The sequence below is a fragment of the Microtus pennsylvanicus genome, chromosome 2 (genome assembly GCF_037038515.1).
Source record: "Microtus pennsylvanicus isolate mMicPen1 chromosome 2, mMicPen1.hap1, whole genome shotgun sequence".
In the NCBI taxonomy this organism is placed as follows: Eukaryota; Metazoa; Chordata; class Mammalia; order Rodentia; family Cricetidae; genus Microtus; species Microtus pennsylvanicus.
In genome coordinates this window covers 24,909,419-24,926,116 of record NC_134580.1, presented here as the reverse complement: position 1 = coordinate 24,926,116, position 16,698 = coordinate 24,909,419, and the positions used below count along the sequence as shown (strand labels likewise).

The window sequence follows — 16,698 nt, the reverse complement described above, 5'->3', positions numbered from 1 at the left end:
CAGATCTCTGTGAGTTCGAGGCCAGCCTGGTCTACAGAGAGAGTTCTAGGACAGGCTCCAAAGCTGCAAAGAAACCCTGTCTCAAAAGACCAAAAAAAAAGAAAAAAAGAAAAGAAAAGAAAAAAGAAAAACAAAATTTTGTTGCTACCTCATAAACGTAATTTTGCTACTGTTATGAGTCATAACGTAAATATCTGACAGGCATGGTGTCTGATACGCGACCCCTGTGAAAGGGTCGTTTGACCTCCAAAGGGGTCGTGACCCACAGCTTGAGAAACCCTGTCTTAAATGTCTCCAGAAAACTCTAAACCTATCTTCCTATCAATGTACTGTTTTCCACTCCTATGTGTAGTAATTTGTTATGAACCAGACACACAGTTTGATTAAAACTTAATTTTAAAAGAACTTGGGATTACCTTTATTATACCTTTGTTTCTGCTACTCCGTAACAATTCAGCTCTCCTTTCTCCTGCGGGCAGTAGAGTTTGTAGCCAAATTAAGGTTTTGCCTACTCTCAATCTTCCCCTTCATGGCTTCCTGTTTGTTTCTTTTTATTTTGTTTTCTTTCTTTCTTTCTTTCTTTTTTTTTTTTTTGGTTTTTTTCAAGACGGGGTTTCTCTGTGGTTTTGGAGCCTGTCCTGGAACTAGCTCTTGTAGACCAGGCTGGTTTCCAACTCACAGAGATCCACCTGTTTCTGCCTCCCGAGTGCTGGGATTAAAGGCGTGCGCCACCATGTTTCTTTTTATATATTTACTAATTTCCCCATACTTCTTGATCTTGTGATGTATATATATATATATATATATATATATATATATATGAATGATATGTGCTATGTGATATACATGATACATATGATATAGGATATATATTATATATATGATACATGATGTGTATAATACACACACACACATATATAAATTCTTTTGAGACAAGGACTTGCTCTGTAGCCCAGGCTATCTAGAACTCACTGTGTAGCCCAGGCTGGCCTGGAATTCATTCATCCCCCTAATTGCTACTGTTACAAGCACATGCCACCATACCAGCCCTGATCCCTTTTTATCCGTTTCTCCTTCCCGCCTCCTTCTCTGTAGAATGTTCACACATCAGGGAAAGGACTGGGAACCAGCATTTACGTTCAGCCACTCCTCTTTTTCATCTCTTGTGTTGTAAATCCTCAAACCCAGGGCTGTAATCTAGTGAGAACCCAGCGGCTGAGATTCTGGTCCAAGGATTATCTTTCTGTTGCACATCACATCCTTAACTACTCTGCTCGTTTACTTTTAATATCAAGTAAGAGCTTGCTTTATATTCTTCTCACGTTGTGTCTGAATGTGACGCCTAAGCCCTTTTTTAAGGTTTATCACTAAGAGCTGTAGGCTTTGTTTCATTTTGTTTTGTTCACAGAACGGTTGAGTACTTGATGGTCTGTCCAATTCTGCTTTATGGGGACAGACTGACCCAGTGTAGACTCTTTTTAATAATAAGTTTGTACCTTAAAATCACTTGTCACAGATACCTTCTCCCACAGTACTTTTTAAGTCAATAAAAAGAAGTTTTGTGTCAGTTTCAGTGCCAGAGGTCAGTGATTTTAAACAGCCAGTTGCCTTTTAAAAATGGTGAGATAAAACTGTGGTGAAAGCTGCCTGACCTTGCTGTTTGAGTGGAATTTTCCATTACAAAAAGAAAGATTGGTTTTTCTCTCTTTTTTAAGTTTACTGGAATACAAAGCAAAGATTTAAGAACTGAAGAGAAGAAAAAGGAACAAAGAGAATAAAGGGGCTTCCTTTGAACCCTTCATCCTAGAGCTGTGGTTCCTCATTCCAAAGCAGTGGCCCCTCATTCTAGAGTAGCAGACCCTCATTTCTAGAGCAGTGGTTTCTCATTCTAGAGCAGTGCTCCCTCATTCTAGAGCAGTGCTCCCTCATTCTAGAGCAGTGGCCCCTCATTCTAGAGTAGCAGTCCCTCATTCTAGAGCAGTGGTCCCTCATTCTAGAGCAGTGGTCCCTCATTCTAGAGCAGTGGCCCCTCATTCTAGAGCAGTGGTCCCTCATTCTAGAGCAGTGGCCCCTCATTCTAGAGCAGTGGTTTCTCATTCTAGAGCGGTGGTTTCTCATTCTAGAGCAGTGGCCCCTCATTCTAGAGTGGCAGTCCCTCATTCTAGAGCAGTGATTTCTCATTCTAGAGCAGTGGTTTCTCATTCTAGAGCAGTGGCCCCTCATTCTAGAGTAGCAGTCCCTCATTCTAGAGCAGCGGTTTCTCATTCTAGAGCAGTGGTCCCACGTCCCAGAGTGGCAGCTCCCCATTCTAGAGCAGTGGTTCCTCATCCTAGAGCAGTGGCTCCTCATTCCAGAGTGACAGTCCCTCATTCTATAGTGGCGGTCCCCAGCTCTAGATCAGTGGTCCCTTATTCTAGAGCAGTCATCCCTCGTTTTTAGAGTGGCAGTCCCTCACTCTAGAGCAGCGCCCCCCTCATTCTAGAGTGGTGGTCCCTCATTCTGGAGTAGTGGTCCCTCATTTTAGAGCAGCGGTTCTCAACCTTCCTAATGCTACAACAACCCTTTACTACAGTTCCTCATGTTGTGGTGACCCCCACCATAAAATCATTTTCACTGCCACTTCATAACTAATTTTGCTGCTGTTATGAATCGTAGTGTAAATATCTGATATTTGACCCCTCAGAAAGGGTTGTTTGACACCCCCCGCAAAGGCATCTATCTAGTCTGTAATGCCAAGCCTGACAACCTGAGTTCTAATTCTGGTGGAAAGAGAGAACCAACTCCCAAAAGTTGCCCTCTGACCTCCGCATGCTAATACCCATGTGTATGCACACAAATGCATGTGTGCGCACACACACACACACTTGCATGCACACAAAATAAATAAATACATGTAATTAAATACTTCCATATTATGTAGCTAAATTTCCCTGCAGCCTAAGGCAGTTTCTAATTACAGATTACTAATAGGAGATGTTTGCTTAGTTAGTAGAGGGTTATTCTGAGTTCCCGTATGGGAAGGTCCACACTTTGGGAGCTATTGACACTGGGCATCACCTGGTGCCCTAGGTGAGTTCAGGGCACTGTGTATGCTACGGGTAGTGTAGTTAAACAGAAAACGTGTTTGAGGGGTCTGAATTGGCTGGAAGGAACTTTGGGGAGGGGACACTCGGGGTCAGGGCAGAGCAGATTCCTGCTGTTGCCTTGATTTTAGCTCTTTCTTGTCTTGGTCCCAGCCATAGCCACACTTGGGAGGTTTCTCTAGTGCCATAGGAGGGAGCTGTGATTGGAACACTGAGGCCACACCAATCAACATTCAAAATGCCCAGTGGAGAAGTCAACTGTGCTGGTTTGAACAAGAATGACCCCCATATGCTTTAATGCTTGGTCCCAATTGGTGGAACTGTTTGGGAAGGACTAGGAGGCGTGGCCTTGTTGGAGGAGGTGTGTCCCTAGGGGTTGACTTTGAGGTTTCAGAAGCCCACAGCATTTCCAGTCAGTTCTCTCTTTTCCTCATGTCTGTAGATCATGACATAAGGTCTCAGCTTCTGCTCCAGCGCCATGCCTGCCTGGTGCCATGATCCCCACCACAATGGCCATGGAACCTTGAGTCCCCATGCTTCCTTTTATAAGTTGCCTTAGTCATGTTGTTTTATCACAGCAATAGAAAAGGTCTATGACACCACCAGAAGTATTTGAGCAATCTAATGTCATGCCCCAGTAAGTGAGGCAGGAAACAGAATTAGTGTTTTCATGTATTTTAATGGCCAGGATTTGTAAGTTAGTATCATCCCTCTTGTTCTGCAGAGGCCTCAGTGTTCATCCCCTCCACTTGCACAAGTGTGTGAGCCTGCTGAATGCCCCTCCTGCAACAGTACATCCTCTCAGGTCACTCCCACAGCCTCTCTTCTTTGCCCAGCATCCTCTGCCTCCAGCTCCAGGGGCTGCTGCCAGTCCTGGAATCAAGGTCTGCTCTAACATCAGACTCGCTGGTGCTTTGATTTATCTGGGGGAAAAAAGTGCTTGGGCTTTTCCTCTGTTTAAGAAACAGTGGAAATTCTCTTTGGAAAACAAGCATCCTTCATGAGAAAGCAAATGGGAGACTTGCTGGGCCAGGACACCACAGATCCGACTTTGTTATTAAATTTAGCCTGGTTGTCTTTTGAGCCGCTTAAGCAGGAGTCTTTATTTGGACAAGCCCAGCACCCACGTGCCCTTGGGCTGCCTCTCCTCACGTCTCTGCAGCCAGACCATAAGCCTTCAGTCTGTGGAAAGATTTAGAATGCTGGGGACAAACGCAGGGCCACATGAAGCGCTAGGGGCTAGGCCAGTTATCTCGAAGATCCTCTTGTTCTCCCCACTGAGAACAGGCAATTCTGACTCTCTGGCTTCTGCTTCTGAGTTTGTTCTGCCTAACTGTATACCCAATACTGCTTTGGATGTCTCTGGATTCCTTATCTGTCTCCATTCTGGACATCCCCACACTTCTAGACCAGTGTTGGCTGATGTGGCCTTTTCGTTTCAGGACACCAGTGTTTTCTTACCTAAGCAAAGAAGGTCTGTGGACTGCAGCTTAGTAAGTTTGTCACAAGTGCATACACAGCGGCCTTTGGCTTATTCTAATAAAACAATATGAACTTAGAAATGCGATAGCAGACAGACCAGATCACCTAAATTAAAGAAGAAAAAGGCAATAAATAAGAGCGACACTATTGATCCCTACAGTTCTTTTAAATGGAACTTTATTGTGAAATGTAGTGTTATTCAAAAAAATTCATAAAGTTTTAAGCACTATTTAAAGATGTTTCTTTAAATCCGGTTCAGGTGGCTTTATGTCTACTAATGATCATGTATTGTGACTGATTCGGACAATGACTGAGAACTGAACTCTCTAGAAAGGCTGTTTAAGAGCTGCTATTGCTGTGAAGAGACAAGCCTGAAAAGCAAGTTGAGAAGGAAAGGATTTATTTGGCTCACACGTCCTCATTACTCTTCATCAGAGGAAGTCAGGACAGGAACTCAAGAAGGGGTGGAACCTGAAGGCAGGAGCTGATGCAGAGGCCATGGAGGGGTGCTGCTTACTGGCTTGCTCCTATGGCTTGCTCAGCCTGCTTCCAGGACCACCAGCCCAGGACCACCAGCCCAGGACCACCAGCCCAGGAGTGGCACCACCCATCCTGGGCTGGGTCCTCTCATATAAATCACAATTAAGAAAATGGCTTGCCTACAGCTTAAGTATTATGGAGGTATTTTCTCAATTGAGGGTCCCTCCTTTCAGATAACTCAAGCTTGTCTAGGTGACATAAAACTAATCACCAAAAGGGCCAAAATCACCTTAAAATGTTTTAAGAGGGGCCAATGAGATGGCTCAGTAGGGAAGGGCATTTTCTGTGCAAGTCTGGTGTTGGAGGGGGCTGCTTGCTGGTTCCTGGCCACCCGGCTAGCTTAGACCTGAAATAATCACACATAAACTGTATTAATTAAATCACTCTGGTGACCTGAGTTCCATCCCTGGAGCCCATGTAAAGATGGAAGGAGAAGCCGGGCGATGGTGGCACACGCCTTTAATCCCAGCACTCGGGAGGCAGAGGCAGGCGGATCTCTGTGAGTTCGAGACCAGCCTGGTCTACAGAGCTAGTTCCAGGATAGGCTCCAAAGCCACAGAGAAACCCTGTCTCGAAAAACCAAAAAAAAAAAAAAAAAAAAAAGATGGAAGGAGAAAACTGACTCCACAGCATTGTCCTCTAGTTGCCATGGCACATGGGGCACACCTGTGCATGTCTGCGTCCATAAACGAGGAAAGGATACAAGCATCCGTTTGTCTGTGCTGATTTTTCTCTGATAGAAGTTCTCGTTTAGTGTACAGATTACAAGTCTAAGGTTCTGAAATTAACCCTGAATGCATTATGTTAGCCTTGAGAAGGTTTTATGTTCTGAGTAGCTGTGTCTGTGTCTCGTGTTGGAGTTTCTCCCACTGTCTGGATCTTACCCATCCCAATGCAGGCCCCTCTCCTAGGAGAGAAAGAGTTGACCTCTGTGGCTCCTGCCCTGAACTGGGTGGTCCATCAGCCGCAGTGATAGAATTGCTCCAGCAGCTAGTGCTGCTGTCTTTTTTGCAAGGGAGCGGGGCTTCGTGTTTAGTGCCCCCATACGGGAGGATCTGAGCTCTGGAGGAGCTTGCCTCTATTCTTATTATTATTAATTTTGGTTTTCTGAGACAGGATTTCTCTGAAGCTTTGGAGCCTGTCCTGGCACTAGCTCTGTAGACCAGGCTGGCCTGGAACTCACAGAGATCTATCTGCCTGTCTCCACCTCCCGAGTGCTGGGATTAAAGGCGTGCACCACCACTGCCTGGCTCCAGTAGTCTTTCTAATATCAGATGCATGTATCTTGGTCTTACCTAATCTACTTAGGGAAGAACCTGCACAAAAGGCAAGCGTATATTGTGTGTGGTGTTTTCAGTTTACTTTGAAAATGATTCAAACTGTGTAGCTCTCTTAGAGCTCATAGCGGCCTTTCCTCTCACTCACGGTAAGCAGCTCTTGCCTGTTCGGATAAATAGTGGGAGATGGAGAAAGAATGAGGTGAAGGATCTGCCCCGAGAGTGTTAGCGTTTATTTGATAAAGCAAGAATGGAGATAATGTGTGCACACAGCACGCAGGCGTGCACGCGCACCACACACACACACACAGCGGGGAGGTGTTGAAAAGATGATTTTATTTATTTGAGCAAGCACCCAGTGGACAGCTTGCTGCGGGCAGTGTGTTTGGGGAAATAACTCAGATTCTAGCATTGCTGCTGAACTCCTAGTCCTTAGCATAGAGGTAAAGGTGTTCCGTGTGTCTTTTCAGCAAGTTCATCTCCGACCGTGAGAGCCGAAGAAGTCTCACCAACAGCCATTTGGAGAAAAGGAAATGCGACGAATATGTAAGTGTCCTCGGTGTGCGCGCCGACCCTAGCCGCGTGACTGGGGACAGCGTCTGTGTGCGTGGTCTGTGTGCGTGTGGTGCAGTATAAAAGCGTCTGTGTGCGTGGTCTGTGTGCGTGTGGTGCAGTATAAAAGCGTCTGTGTGCGTGGTCTGTGTGCGTGTGGTGCAGTATAAAAGCGTATGTGTGCGTGGTCTGTGTGCGTGTGGTGCAGTATAAAAGCGTATGTGCTCACCAGCGCCCCCCTCGGGTAGGCGGGGACGGCGCTTCGGTTCACATAGAACAGCGGTCAGAATGGCACCGTGTCGATGGCTACGTTTTCTCACGCAGCCCATTAAAAACAACTAGACTTCGAAGAAGGTTCTGCAGTTTCATTTCTCTCTGGGTTCTTGGTAGCATTTGAGAAGCTTTGACTTGATGAACTGCCTTGAGACGATGTGCTTAGTGAGCATGTCTCTTTCTCCTGTTCAGATTCCAGGAACGACCTCCCTGGGCATGTCTGTCTTTAACCTGAGCAACGCCATTATGGGCAGTGGGATTCTGGGACTCGCCTTTGCCCTGGCTAACACTGGAATCCTCCTGTTTCTGTGAGTATTGGCGTGATCATGAATTCTATTTTACATCTGTTTTATGTATGCTTCCTGCCAGGTCCCAAAGAAACCCAAGACGAGTGGCTAACGGTGGTGTCAGTTCGTGCTTGGCCTCTAAGGTCTCTCAGTACCTGTGGCTACTCCAGCGCGTCTCATTCTACCCCTACTATAAACTTCTCCAGGCGCAGGGAGCTTCCCTTCCTCTCCCGCGGCTTCTCACTCCTATGGAAGCCTGCCTTTCCGCCATGCGTTCTCTCTGTCTAGGCTCTACTCTTGGATCCCTCTTGCTCTGTTTTCTTCCTCTTCTCTTTCACTCTTGGTGTCTCCCCAGCCCCCCATCTCTCCCAGAGCCCTCCCTACCCCCAGCTGCACTCTCTCTTATATCTATAATAAAACCCTCCTCAACCTAGGAGCGGTCAGGAGAGGGACTTTGGCAGGTGAGGGATGAGGGCAGGAGAGAAACATGCCAAAGCAGACAGAGCTTGAGCGCGGAGTTTACTGAGAGACGGGTAAAGGGGAAGGGGAGAGAAAAGCAGAGACCTGCTTGCCTCTTCCGAAGAACAGCAGGAAAGGGGGGGGGAGGGGTAGGCGGGGCTTGTTTGTTAAAGGACCTTCTGCACCTGCGCACAGTCAGGGTACTGCCTGCCATGCGCAGAAGGGTGATGCACTGGGTCGGGTTCCCAAGGGGCAGGGCCGAGGTGTGCCCGGACGCTGACAGTCATGTTTCCATTTTCACTCACTTCTTTTATCATACAGAAAAAAAAAAAGAAATAGAAGCGTTTCTAAACAGTTTTTATTTATTTGCTCATTTATTAATTTGGCTAAGGAATCAGGACATAATTTCAGGTTTGTTTGAATGCCTTTCAGAATACACTGAGTACTTACAAGAAAGAAGAAATTCTTTCTTATTCATCAAAATGCAGAAACTTGCAAGGACTAAGACAGTCGACATTAGCCCTTTTCCGTATGTCATTTTTGAACTCTTGTCACTGAATCTGTCACATGGTCCCAATATTAGAGCTTCCGTCACTCTGGTATTTGAGCCACTTTGGAGCATGTACTGTGCTCGAAGGTAATTGCAAATGTGTCATGGTAACTATCCCAGATGTACCAAGAAGCTGTTTGTGTTGGAGACGAGCCGTTACGCACACCTTTTCTCAGAGTCAGTGACAGCGGGCAATTTTCTGTGTGCGCAAGTTTGTCTCAAACTGTTAGGTGGGGCTTGGCAAATATTTTCAGTTGGAACTGCATGGAAAATCGTCACATGTCCTGACTCTTGGCAATCACACTCGGGTGCCTGGGAGGTCACACCCACCTGTCACCACATTGGCCTGCCCCGTGCTCCTCTGGTCCTTTCAATGGGAGCTTTGTTTTATTGGAAGCAGTGACCAAACTGGCCAGTTTTCACAATTCATGTGTATATGTGATATATATCGCGAGCCAGGTGCCAGGTCTAAGAGTAAAGTGGTGATATTGGACAGTATGCTCTGATGGTGATTGTTGTCGTCACCCCCCAGGAACCTCTGAAGACACCGCAGACCACACTTCGGTAGTTACACTTGGTTTTCATTGTGTGGCAAATGAGCATCAGCGTGTCAGTCCCCGAATCCTCTTCCACACCGGTATTCACTTGAGCAGCTAACTGAGCCCCTCTGAGATTTGGCTCCCTTTTCTGCACAAGGAAATTTTGTTGAGAGTGTCTTGAAGCCCCGCCAATCTCCAAAGCCCCACGGCTCTGTGACTGTTCAGTCGTCTTGATGCTTGCCATCTATTTATTTAGAAATGTGAATTTTGTCAATTTTCTTTGCATTTTCTCTTTTTAAATGTATCATCATCATCAGTGTGTGGACTTGTGCGTGAATGTGGACGTCTGTAAATGGAGACCGTGCTTTGGTTTCCCAGCCACCCAGACCCAAATAATCACACAGAAACTATATTAATTACAACTCTGTTTGATCTATTAGCTCGGGTTTCCTATTAACTACATCTTAAATTAACCCAATTCTATTAATCTGTGTATTGCCACAAGACCGTGGCCTACCGGAAAGGTTCTGGCTGCGTTTCTCCTTCAGCAGCTACATGGCGTCTCTCTGACTCTGCCTACTCTCTCTATATATCTCTGTTCATATTTCCTGCCTGGTTTTACTCTGCTAAGCCATTAGCCAAAACAGCTTTATTCATTATCCAATAAAAGCAGCACATATTCAGAAGGATATCCCACCCACATCAGAGGTCAGAGGACAGCTCTGTGATGTTGGTCCTCTGCCTTTCCAGGGTCTGGGACTTTGACCCAGGATATCAGGGTTTATGAAGCAAATGTCCAAGCTAATTGAGCTGTCTCAGGCCTTAGTGTTTTTCTTTTTAAAAATCTACTGTAACGTGTCAAGTTATGTGTGGACACAGTGCTAAGCATCGACGCCCTGATGATACAACCACTTCTGGAGCTCTTGCTTTGCACCAAATCTTCATGGAGTCTGTGCATCAACCGTAGGAGAAGGTACTGTCGCCAGTTCCCTGTTTGAGAGACTCCTTGAGCTTGGTGCGCTCTCTCTCTCTCTCTCTCCCTCCCTCCCTCCCTCCCTCCCTCTCTCTCTCTCTTTCTCTCTCTCTCTCTCACTTCCGGAAATTCTCTTCCCTGTCAAATCTCTGGAGTCCTGTATTCATCACCTGCTCTTTCTGACTTTGAGACTCAAACGTCTGAGCGAGGTTTCTGCTGTATCTGTGTCTTTGGTCAGCAGTTTGGGCAGTCATAGCCCTCTGTATCAGCAACAGTTGGCCTTCAGGATTTTGAAGGAGTTGCTGTCTGCCCTTCCTCTGGCAAGGTCCTGTGTGCTTCTCACTTGATCTCTGCATGATTAGTTTTACTGGGAACGTATTACGCGTCTTTGTCCCCACTGTCCTGCAGGTTCACAGTGGTGCCTTGATGTGATCATTTCTTCAGTCACGTCAAGCCTTTGGGGAGTCTTTTTCATTTTATTTTGTTTTTTTGTTTCATTTTTTTCGAAAGTGGGACAGCGTCTCTCTCCATAGCCCTAGCTGTCCTGAAACTCACCATTGGAGACCAAGCTGACCTCAGATTCACAGAGCTCTGCTTGCTTTCTGCCTCCCTAGTTCTGGTCTTAAATGCATTCTCCACCACACCCCGTCATCTTCATTTTGAAATTCAACCCTTGGCTTTCCATTTGGGAACATTTTCTTTTTTTCTTTTTTTTTATTAATTTATTAATTATTTATTAAAGATTTCTGCCTCCTTCCCGCTACCGCCTCCCATTTCCCTCCCCCTCCCCCGATCGAGTCCTCCTCCCTCGTCTGAAAAATCATGGGATAAAACCGGACTCACTGAAGATAGCGGACAATGAGGACTACTGAGAACTCAAGAACAATGGCAATGGGTTTTTGATCCTACTGCACGTATTGGCTTTATGGGAGCCTAGGCAGTTTGGATGCTCACCTTACTAGACCTGGCTGGAGGTGGGTGGTCCTTGGACTCCCCACAGGGCAGGGAACCCAGATTGCTCTTTGGGCTGATGTGGGAACATTTTCTTACTTTATTGTGTATTGATCTATTTTCCCCCCCAGACTTTGAACCTCTTTCACCTCTAGTGATGTTTTGCTGTGCTTTCAAGGCTGCCAGTCTTCCTCCAGTTGGCTATTTTACGTCCGTTAGTCCTTCTTTAAGGAGCTTCTAAACTGTTCTCTTCCAGCCCCACGTGGCTCTCTGTCACGGTCTCAGCGTGTTCTCTGAGGACCCCCACAGTAATTCTTCTCCATTATGGAAAATTTCAAACATGGAGTGGAATGAAAAGATTTTCATGTCCCCTTTCTTCCCCAACTCCACTTGTTTGATCAACCCCACCCCCTGGAATTCCTTGAAAACCAAGCCGTCACCCCATGCCATTCACAGACCCATCTCTGGATAGCTCTAAAGTATAAGCCCTCTGATGTTACAGCGAAACCCACTAGCAGCTACTACTGACCCAGCTAATATTAACTTTGCTCTGATTTGTAGTTTTTATTTTGTTGCAATCATGTAGACACCTGGCTGTTCACAACTCCTAGAGATCCACCTGCTTCTGCCTCTCCAGGGGTGGGATTACAGGTATGCACCGCGACGGACAGAAACAACTGGGTTAGGTCGAGTGAGGTCTGGAGACTGCAATTGGCTACTGTGCCTTAAGTCTCTCGGAATCTGTGTAGGTTCTCCACTTCTCTCCTTTATGGGATAAACTGGGTCATTTGTCTACTGATTTCCAGGCCCAGCTAACTTTGGATTGCTGGATGCAGCCTTGCCGTTCACATTTTCCTCAGTGTCAGGTGGTGCTTCTATTTCTGCTCTGATCTAGAATGGGAAAACAAGGCTAAGCTGAGCCCGGCACAGATGCACAGGGCTTGTAGGTAAGAGCTTCCTTGAGCTACTTGCAGAAGTCCTTCGCTCCAAGGACCACTAGTGTGGATGCCCCTCATTGGCTGTTCAGATTATCCTACCTGCAGGGTGTCATGGCTGTGACTGCCATCTTTGTGGGGGCCACAGAGATAGCAAGACTGTCTCAGCATGCAAGTGTTCCTGAATGTCCAGTTTGTGTTACAATTCATACCTAGTCCCTATCTTGAGACCATGTTTGTCTACTTTAAAGAAAGGGTCTCGCTGTGTAGCCCAGGCTGGCCTCTACCTTTCAATGCTCCTGTCTCTGGGCCCTTAAAAGCTAGGATCAGAGATATGTGCCACCACACCTGGTTAGACCTATATTATATGTTGATCAACGTCTTCAGACTTTTGTCAGTACGGGAGAGGAACAGCTGATCATCTTTGTGGCATATAATTGTGGTGGTGATGGGGGTGTCCAGCAGCTTCTTCAAGGAAATTAAATGTACTCAGCATATTTTTAGCCCCCTCTCCCATTGCTGCAGGCTCCAGGTGCTGGTACCGTTGGGGGATTCTGGTCTGATCTAGATAGGTTTTGCCTTCTCTTCTATCAGTTCAGGGTCCAGCTTTGTCTGTTCTTCCTCCAAAATGTTGTTTTCTTCTGTGTTACTGACTTAGCAATTTAATAGAAAATGAATGAATAAAATAAAACAAAATTCACCTGGCAGCGGTGGTGGCGGTGCACACCTTTAATCTCAGCACTCGGGGAGGCAGAGGCAGGTGGAGCTCTGTGTGTTCAAGGCCAACCTCGCCTACAGAGTAAGTTCCAGGATGACTAGGGCCACACAGAGAAACCCTACCTCAAAAACAAACAAACAACAACAACAAAACAAAATCCCATCCGTAGCCTTTCACGTGGGAGTAAATCCTTGAATCCGATCTGTCATTCCTAGAAAAATCTGTGATTTTTTAAGTAGACCGGTATAGGGATAATTCATCCCGTCCACTGCCTTTTCATCTCTGGCAGAAACTAAGGATTGGGTAAGTGGTGCTTTGTGTTGAAGGGAGAGCGGTCCCCTGGATGAATAAAGTGAGGAGTCAATACACAAAGCACTCAATACACAAAGAGCACAGCCTGTCAAACCCTGGGGTGGAATCTCTTGAAGGCAGCTGTAGAAAGACTCACAAGTTTCTCCCGCAACATGGAACTTTGTGGCTTCAGAGCAAAGCAACACAGACTTGTTTTAAAGCCAGCTGGTCCTGCTCCTCACAGCCAGCGAACAGTTGGCAGGCTCAGGTATCAGCTGCTCCAGGGCCCTGATCCAGACTCTCTGGCCAGCAGAGAAAGGGGGTCTGAGGCTGCCCAGGCTTCGGAGCCGCTGCTGGGAAGGCTCCTCCCTGTCGCCCTGCAGCTGGGTGTGGGGTTCTTCACTGGGTCCCCTGGAAACTCTTGGTGTGGTTTTTTTTCTTCCTAGATGAGTTTCAGGTTCAATTTTTGGCATGCACAATGGCTGCCGTTACTGTGTACCACATCTAACTCAATGAAACTCACTAGGTTCTGCCCTGTTATCAGAACACCGTTAAGTTAGATTTTGCTGAATTTTGGGTCCTTAACATTACATCCAGGAAACAGGAAGTTTGCTGGTGAGCAACCTCAAAGTATAGCTCAAAGAAGGGATTTATTTTCTGTGAAAAACAAAATGGACTAAAGCTATGGACTATAGGATCCAAGTTGCCCAGGGGTGGGGATCCAATGAAGGAAAAACTGTAGAAGAGACACGCTGTTATTTCTTCTTTGTCTCCAGTCTTTTTTATAAGCATTCCCCTATCATCATCCTAGCAAAACTAAGAGTTGGAAATCAGTACTAAGGGCAGGCGAGGCAGATCAGCAGGTAAAGGCATTTGCTGCCGAGCCCAATGGTCTGAGTCTGACCCCCCAGGACCCCGATGGTATAAGGAGGTAAAAATAGGATGTGCGCCCCTAAAATAAACTAAGTTGATAAATTTAGCAATAATAATAATAATAAAATAATCAGTATTGAACTGAGCATCAGTACTGGTGGCACCCACTCTCCCTTCAACACAAAGCACCAGTTACTCAGTCCTTAGCTCCTTCCAGAGATGAGAAAAGGCAACAGATGAGATGAATTATCCCTAAACCAGTCTAATTTTAAAAAGTCACTTATTTATTTTTTAATTTACTTAATATATTATTTAATATGCTTATTAATATATTTACTATAATTTATTTAATTATTTAACCCCGTACTTGGAGATGTTGAGGCAGGAGGATCATATATTAGAGGCCAGCCTGGGTCCACAGCAAGATGTTGTCTCAACAAATAGCCCCCAAAAAATCAAAAATATAATTTCATCAATACTGATATGGAGGAATGGTGTTAATTTTATATTTTCACATTTTCTAAATATTTTTGTTAAAGGCATGCATTTTGTATTAATTGAATCTCTTTAGGGTATATTCTTATACTAAATATATGAAACATTTATTAAATGACAGAATCTAATGAAACAATGAACTTAATCCTTTTCCATAGCATCTTAGCACATTTTACTATTTCTTTTTTTTAACAATCTTACCTTTAAATTTATAATCATTTCTAATTTTAAATAAAAATTTACCGAGCTGGGTGGAGTGGTGCATGCCTTTAATCTCAGCACTCAAGAGGCAGAGGCAGGCGGATCTGAGTTTGAAACCAGCCTGGTCTACATTAGAGTTCCAGGACAGCCAGAGCTACCTGAAGGAGAAACGCTGTCTCTCCCTGTGTGTCTCGCAGATGTATGCCTTCCATCTGGCTTTTGACTCCAGGCACGGAGTGTAGGTTGTCAGCTTTGCATAGCCAGCATTTTTATCTTCTGTGCCATCTCCCTAGCCCAGCGCTTAAACTGCAAACCATGAAGAAAGAACATACAATCCACGATAACTTCTGAATTACCACTTCGCTGTAGCCAGTGAGTGTGTAAGCAGCCCTTTGCACACGTTACACTTGAAACAGCTTTGCAGTCTGTGCAAACGTAATAGCTGAGATTTTAATTTGGTTGGTTATAATGTCAGATGTTTATGGGTTTTTGTTTTCTGAAAAGTCTGTCTCTTGTGGGTAGTGACTGTGGAAACAAAAGGATATAAGGCATCTAAGAATACAGTCTTCGACGGGGCATGTAGGAGGAGCTGGGATAATTGGTATCAGCCCCTAGGACTCCAGGCCAGCTATGAGGAGTGAGTGTGTGATTTGTATGCATGTGTGTGTATCTGTGTACCTGGGTGAGAAAGAATTCAGACAATGCCAGTTGTGCCTGGCAGAGTAAGCACTTTGTAGTCAAAGTGCTAGGTGAATAGTCACTAAGTGCTTATGACCATTTATTGCACAGTAACCGTAGGTACTTACGCAGACCGCATTATTCTGTTAATCCGCACCACCAACCCTATGGGTTAAGTATTAGCTCCATCTAACTAACCCCATGAACTATCCCCACAAGCTTAACCGAGGCTTAGTAAGTATCCATGCCTGTGAGTTAGAATAGGGAGACCCAGGATTTCACCTAGGCTTGTGTGGTCTAGGGGATTGCCCCCCAATGTTGCCATCCTCTGGAACCAGAAGTGTTACTAATGTATTGGAGGAAATGCAGCCTTACCAATGGATGTCCGTCAGTTACTGCTCACTTCCTAATGTAATGCGTAGCTTTTGGATGATGAAATCAACAACATCCCGGAATGTTCTTGCTAACGTTCCTGTAAGATCAGGCAGGGTCCTCCGCTCTAAGGGAACCAGATTTGCAATGTTAGGCGGTGCGATTTGCAGATCTGAGACCGTTAAATTTTGAGCAGCAGCAGATAAACTCCATGCCTAAAGCGCATTGCGAAACCATAAACCTTCTAAACAGCATACGTCTGTATGAGTTACTTTTCTGTTGCACTGATGAAAATATCACAACTATGGCAAGAAAGTGTTTGTTTGGGCTTAAGGTTCTAGAGTGGTTAAGAGCCCATCATGACGGACGGGGAAGCAGAGCAGCAAGTGGGGGCGTGGAGGAGAGCTCGTATCCATTCCCACAAGTGCGAAGTAGAAAGAGGGAAGTGGAGGCTGAAGAGGTTTTCCCCTCAAAGCCTGCCCGCAGTGACACCTGCATAGCCTAACCCTCCCCGAACAACCCCAGCAACCGACTGAGAACAGAGTAGTCAAACGCCCCAGACCACAGGGACATTTCTCCTTCGGACCACCACTGTGGCTTTCACACAGCTTCCCTGCATTCCCTAACATTCTGCTTAAGACCGACGAAAGAATCATTTCGAAGAAGCAACTGAACTTTCAGTCATTTATTATTAAGCTAAACGTCGTCCCAGATTCCACAGAGTTGAAGATTCTGGTGCGTCTTTCCAAAGACTCATCTGTTCTTAAACTTGTCATTATAGGCCGGGTGGTGGTGGCGCACGCCTTTAATCCCAGCACTTGGGAGGCAGAGGCAGGTGGATCTCTGTGAGTTCGAGGCCAGCCAGGTCTACAAGAGCTAGTTCCAGGACAACTAGGACTGTTACATAGGGAAACCCTGTCTCAAAAAAACAAAACAAAGCAAAAACTGTCTTTATACTAAATGTATACATTCCCAGAAGGCCTCAGGGTGATGAAAGATGCCCCCTAAGGTGATAATTTTGCTCTAAGCAAAAGATGGCTCATGTGGTACACATCAGATTATTTTTTGTTAATGCTAAGTCATCTTCTTTGGCCACTCCCAAGGAAAAACAAATATGTAATATAAAGACCGGAGTGGTTAAATGGAAGTCACCAAGGAGACCCTGTCCT

At 45.6% G+C, this 16,698-nt stretch overlaps 1 protein-coding gene across 6 annotated transcripts in view; it reads left to right on the top strand.

Moving 5' to 3' along the window:
* Window positions 1–16,698, top strand: part of Slc38a1 (solute carrier family 38 member 1) — a 94,474-nt gene that overhangs the window by 41,959 nt on the left and 35,817 nt on the right. For all 6 annotated transcript variants that reach the window (XM_075960468.1, XM_075960473.1, XM_075960472.1 and 3 more), the window contains 2 exons: window positions 6,853–6,928; window positions 7,400–7,515. In XM_075960468.1, coding sequence (XP_075816583.1) covers window positions 6,853–6,928; window positions 7,400–7,515 — 192 coding nt within the window. The remainder of the gene's footprint in view (window positions 1–6,852; window positions 6,929–7,399; window positions 7,516–16,698) is intronic.